Genomic DNA, 5,750 nt, shown 5'->3' with positions numbered 1-5,750 from the left:
CCACTCACCTCAGCCTCCCAAAGGCGCGGGATTACAGGCTGAGCCACTGAACCCGGCTCATCATTGATTCTTTGAAGGGGATTTCAGGAGAGGCCAAAGGTAAACAATGTTGACCATCACTGCCAATGGAAATCCCATCAAAAAATAAATTTTATAAATGAAAAACTCATGGGCAAAAAAAGAGGATGTGATTTACAGAAATTTCATCTCAATCTCCTTTACAGAAATGTAGCTGCTGTCCAAAATAAGGCTTAGCTGTAACAAGAAGGCAGGGCTTCCAGTAAGTGACACAAGAGGTATACTGAGGCAAAGCACTGCCCACTAGAGGAGACAGGGCTGAGCCAGAGATCAGAAGGACTTGGGAGGGAGGCAGCTGAGAAGGGGGTGAGGGAAAGACTTCCCTTTAAGCCGGCCATCTTTCAATCTGGTTGCTATCACTAAGACAACATTTTTAAAATCATAAACCTTGGCACTCTCTGATGTCTGAAAAACTAGATAGTGGGAGAACTGTGGGGAGAAAGCATGCTGGAAAGAAGTTTAAGAAGGCTTCACAGGGACATACTGCCAGGGAAGGATATGTTCCAGGAGTTTCTTTCAACGTCTCCAGGAAGCCAATTTTCAAGGATTCTGTGAAGTTGGGAGGAGGAGTAGAGAGAAAATTAGTGACTTTGGTCAAAACTACACACTATCCTACTCAGTTTCTTCCCTCCATATCCCGTGTTACACACTGGCAAGAGATTAGCTCTCACTCAGGCAAGGCTGAAGAGTCTCACCTCCACGCTGGTAGTATCGTTACTAAAGAGTTCAACTATGGACATGCAGGAGAAGAGTAAAAGATGAAAGAAATCAAGAAATACCCAAGCAAAATCCTCTATCCTTGCCAATTTGTATCCACCCCTTGTTCAAAATCCAGCTCAGAAGTCCTCTCTTTCCAGGAAGCTGTCATGATGAAGACCATTCACTTAACTCCACATCCTGTCTGATCTTAGATTGTTGTGTGCGTGTATGTGCATGCATGTGTGCTCACATGCACATACGTGAGTGAGCGTATATTTTCTATCTCCCAAAGTAGGCCAGGAGCTACTAAAAGACATTTTTCAGGCAAAACCCTTCCTATTGCATAGCACAAGGCAGAAGAAGAAAGGACGTGCAGAGCCAAAATGCATTCCCAACCTTTGGAGTCTCCTCAGAAATGCACAGTACTCTGGGGATAGACCAGTAATTATGGTCCCAGTCTCCAGCAGACAGCCAGAGAGAAGGCCAACACACTCTGTAAATACTTACTGGTGTGAGCTGAGGTTTGCAGGCCTGTTCCAGAGCAGATAATAGTGCTCATTCCTAACCAGTCCTAAAGTGCCTTCACAGTGGTCAAAGTCCCACTAGAAAGTCCAACCATCCCCCCTTCAAGATGTCCTCAAGTCTTCCCCTACCCCACTCCCACTCCAGCAACAGACACTGTCCTGCATACTCACTGAGGGCCACATAGACGATGTTGAAGGCGAAGACATAGATTGTGAGGAGGGAGAGAGAAAGGATGAAGAGGTAGAAGTAGCGGTAGTTCCTCTTTCCAACACAATTCCCCACCCAGGGGCAGTGATGGTCGAAGCGCTCTGTGGAAGAAAGGGAGAGTCCAGTGCCAAAGCCTCCAGAACAAAGACAATCCCACCATGCCCGTCATGCCTAATTCAAAGACCTCCAAGGACACTGCCTATTTCAGTTGTAAAAAACACAGGTTTCTATTTTTTACTTTCTCAAAATGTTTTCATAACTATCTCATTTGAGCCTCACAATCACCCTGGAAGTTGGGCAAAGATAATCTCTTGTCCATTTGACAGATGAGGAAACTAAGGCACTGAGGGGTTAAGTGATCTGCCTCATCTTGCCAGTTAAGAGCAGAGACACTGCTTTTCCAAATGAAAACCTTAGCAGGTGGGCTTACTAAATTCAGAAGCAATAAGTAGGTGAAAATAGCCAAGGAAACCATGAAAATTTAGTGTTTTTTTCTTGATCCCTAGTTATCAAAAATGTAAAACTTCAATGCTTAAAACAGTGTGGCACAGCTCAATGAAATGGAAAGAGCCCAGAAACAGATTCTAGAATATACTTATATAAGAACTTACTGTATAATACACTCAGCATTAAAAAAATGAGAGGTGAAAGGATTATTCCATTCCAGTTCTGAGACAATTGGCCCTTTGTTGGAAATAGGTTAGATTTTCTTTTTTTGTCCTCACACTACATGTCAAAATAAATGCCAGATGAATTAAATGTAAAATACAAAGTGAAACCATAAAATAGCTATAAAGAATAAATGTAAATTTTATCCTCTGAATGCAGAAGGCCTATTAAAGCATAAAAGTACTAAAAGAAACACAGAGACAAAGAAAAATAGACTTGATTCCATAAACTCTAAAAACGTATTTTGTACATGTTAAAAATATCATAAAGAAAACTGAAGAAAATAACAGCAATGTATGTAAATTTATACCTGACTAAATATAAAGTTCTTACAGATCAATAGGAAAATAAAAATACTTCCTCAAGAAACTAGTCAAAGGCTACTTGAAATTTGCTGAGAGAGTAGATCTTAGGTGTCCTCAGCATACACACAAATGGTAACTATGCGTGGTGATGAATATGTTGATTAATTTGATTGTGGTAATTGTTACAGTGTATACATCTATCAAATCATCACATGGTACTCCTTGAATATATATACATTTTTGTCAATTACACCTCAATAAAGCTGGAAATAAAAATAAAATCTATGCAGTTGTCCTTCAGTATCTGTGGAGAATCAGTTTCAGGACGCCTACAGATACTAAAATCTATGCAGATGTGAAGCCTATACTTGTCCCTGCAGAAGTGGCAGATGCAAAGTCGGTGCTCCCCTTACACAGTTTTGCATCCTATGAATATTGTACCATTGCCCCTCAAACAACACAGGTTTGATCTGTGTGGGTTCACTCGTATACAGATTTTTTTCAGTAAATACAGTCAACCCTCCTTATCAGCAGGTTCTGTATCCTCAATCAAAAAGTATTCAAAACCCATGTGTAAGGAGGGTGGACTTTTTGCATCGGCAGGCTCTACAGGGATGACTTGAGCATGTGCAGATTTGGGTATCTAAGGGCAGTCCTGGAGCCAATCCCCCCACGGATACCAGGGATGACGGTATTTTCAATCCTCATTTGGTTACAGATGTGAAACCCACTGATATTAGATTTACTGACAAAACCTTCATATAAGTGGAACCATGCAGCCCAAACCTGTATTGTTCAAGGGTCTACTATACATAAAACAAAAATAAAAATAAACCAAAAAGAAAATAGGGCAAAAAAGGTTAATAAATGCCACCAAAACATATATTTAATTTTTCCTATTCACTAAAAATTCAGTGCAATACTAGTAAAACAATAAGATACTTTTGCCTATCAAAATAAGAATATAAATAATAAAATCCAGTGCTAGTGAGGACAGGGTAAAACAGGTACTCTAATATACCACTTGTGGGAGAATAAATGGAAAGAACCTTTCCAGAAAGCAATTTCCAGTATGATCAAGAGCCTTGATAATGCTCATACCTCTTTGGTAGAGTAAGTCCATTTTCAGTACTGCTCACAAGGAAATAGAGATGTACACAGAAACTTTAAGTTCAATTTTTTATTAAAGTTTGTATTGTGGTAAAACATATATAACATACAATTGGCCATTTTAACCATTTTAAGTCTACAATTCAGTGGCATTAATTATATTTACAATGTTGTGGGACCACGACCACCAGTTATTTCCAAAACTTGTTCATTACCCGAAACAGAAACTCTGTACCCATTAGGCAGTATCTCCCCATTTCCCCTTCCCCAGCCCCTGTCAGTCTCTAATCTTCTGTCTCTTTGAATGTGCCTGTTCTAAATCTCTCGTGTTAAGTGGAATCACAAAATCTGTCCTTTCGTGTCTGTCTTTTTTCACGTAGCATGTGTTCAAGGTTCATCCACATTGTATCAGTACTTCATTCCTTTTTATGACTGGATAATGTTCCTTCTATGAATATACCACAATTTGTTTCTCCATTCATTTGTCAATAGACACTTGGGTTGTTTCTGCCTTTTGGATATTGTGAATACTATGAACATTGGTGCACAAGTATGTGGGTCCATGTTGTCAGTTCTTTTGGATATTGCTATGGAATGAATTGTGCTCTCCTTCAATGCATAGGTTGAAAGCCTAACCACCAATGTGGCTGTATCTGAAGACAGAACCTTTATTTATTTATTTATTTATTTATTTATTTATTTATTTTCAGAGACAGTGTCTACCTCTGTCACCCCAAGTTGGAGTGTAGTGGCTTGATCATGGCTCACTGCAGCCTCAACCTCAATCTTTCCAGGGCTCAAGAAATCCTCCCACCTTAGCCTCTCTGGAACAACAGGCATGCACCACCACACCTGACTAATTTTCTTTTCTTTTTTTTGAACAGAGACGCGGATCTCACTATGTTGCCCAAACTGATCTTGAACTCCTGGCCTCAAACCTTCCTCCTACCCTGGCCTCCCAAAGCACTAGAATCATAGAAATGAGCCACTACATCCAGCCAGGAGATAGAACCTTTAAGGAAGTATCTAAAGTTAAATGAGGTCCTAAGGGTGAGGCCCTAATCCAATAGGGCCAGTGTCCTTATAAGAAAATAAAACACTAGGAGTGTGTGAGGACACAGCAGGAAGGTAGCCTTATGCAAGCCAGGAAAGGCCTCACCAGAAACCAACCCTGCTGGCACCTCTCTCTTAGACTTCCAGCCTCCAGAACTGTGAGAAAATAAATTTCTGTTGTTTAATCCACCCAGTCTGTGGTAATTTGTTATGGTAGTCCGAGCAGATTAACACAGGAGTGGAACTGCTAGGTCATATTGTAATTCTAAGTTTAGTTTTTTGTGGAACCACCAAACTGTTTTCCACAGCAGCTACTCCATTTTACAGTCCCACCAGGAATGAAGGTTCCAATTTTTCCACATCCCCTGAATTTAATAATTGTGATTACAGTGTTAAAACAATGAATGAAATAAAAGAGTGAATAATGTCTAATGACAGGAGATGCTTAAATGAACTAGAATATAGCCACATAATAGATTATGCAGTCATTAAAACGATATATCCAAAAAACCTTTATTAGGGATATAGAAAAATGGTCAGGACAGAATGTTAAATGACAAAAGCAGGATTTAACACTCTTATCATGTATGATCCAATTGTGCAGAGAGACTGGAAGGAAATACAGCAAAATGGAGAGTATGTTTAGGATTAACTTTTATTTGTACCTCTCATATTTTCCACAACGAACATGTAATTTTTGTGTGTATGTTGGAGTCTCACTCTATCACCCAGGCTGGAGTGCAGTGGCACACTCCCAGCCACCCCAGAGTCGATCCACTGGGCTCCAACGATCCTTCTATCTCAGTCTTCCGAGTAGCCGGAACTACAAGCATGTGCTATCACGACCGGCTAATTTTTTATTGTAGAGACAAGGTCTCACCAAGTTGCCCAGGTTGGTGTCGAACCCGCGGGCTCAGGCATTCCACTCGCCTCGGCCTCCCAAAATGTTGGGATTACAGGCTGAGCCACTGAGCCCTGCTGAACATGTATTATTTTAATGAATAAAAAACTATGAAGAAGCCGGGCTCGGTGGCTCAGCCTGTAATCCCGCGCCTTTGGGAGGCTGAGGTGAGCGGATTGCCTGAGCCCGCGGGTTCGAGACCC

General features: G+C 40.7%; 1 protein-coding gene across 5 annotated transcripts in view; it reads right to left on the bottom strand.

The window, feature by feature from the left end:
* ZDHHC9 (zinc finger DHHC-type containing 9) overlaps nucleotides 1-5,750 on the bottom strand; it is a 71,149-nt gene that overhangs the window by 9,471 nt on the left and 55,928 nt on the right. For all 5 annotated transcript variants that reach the window (XM_021711046.1, XM_021711048.1, XM_008055351.1 and 2 more), the window contains 2 exons: nucleotides 1,473-1,610; nucleotides 579-627 (listed from right to left, as the gene is read on the bottom strand). In XM_021711046.1, the coding sequence (XP_021566721.1) occupies nucleotides 579-627; nucleotides 1,473-1,610 (187 nt within the window). The remainder of the gene's footprint in view (nucleotides 1-578; nucleotides 628-1,472; nucleotides 1,611-5,750) is intronic.

This window comes from Carlito syrichta, unplaced genomic scaffold (genome assembly GCF_000164805.1).
Source record: "Carlito syrichta isolate Samal-C Ts95f unplaced genomic scaffold, Tarsius_syrichta-2.0.1 Scaffold301828, whole genome shotgun sequence".
In the NCBI taxonomy this organism is placed as follows: domain Eukaryota; kingdom Metazoa; phylum Chordata; class Mammalia; order Primates; family Tarsiidae; genus Carlito; species Carlito syrichta.
This window is presented reverse-complemented; position numbering and strand designations above follow the sequence as displayed.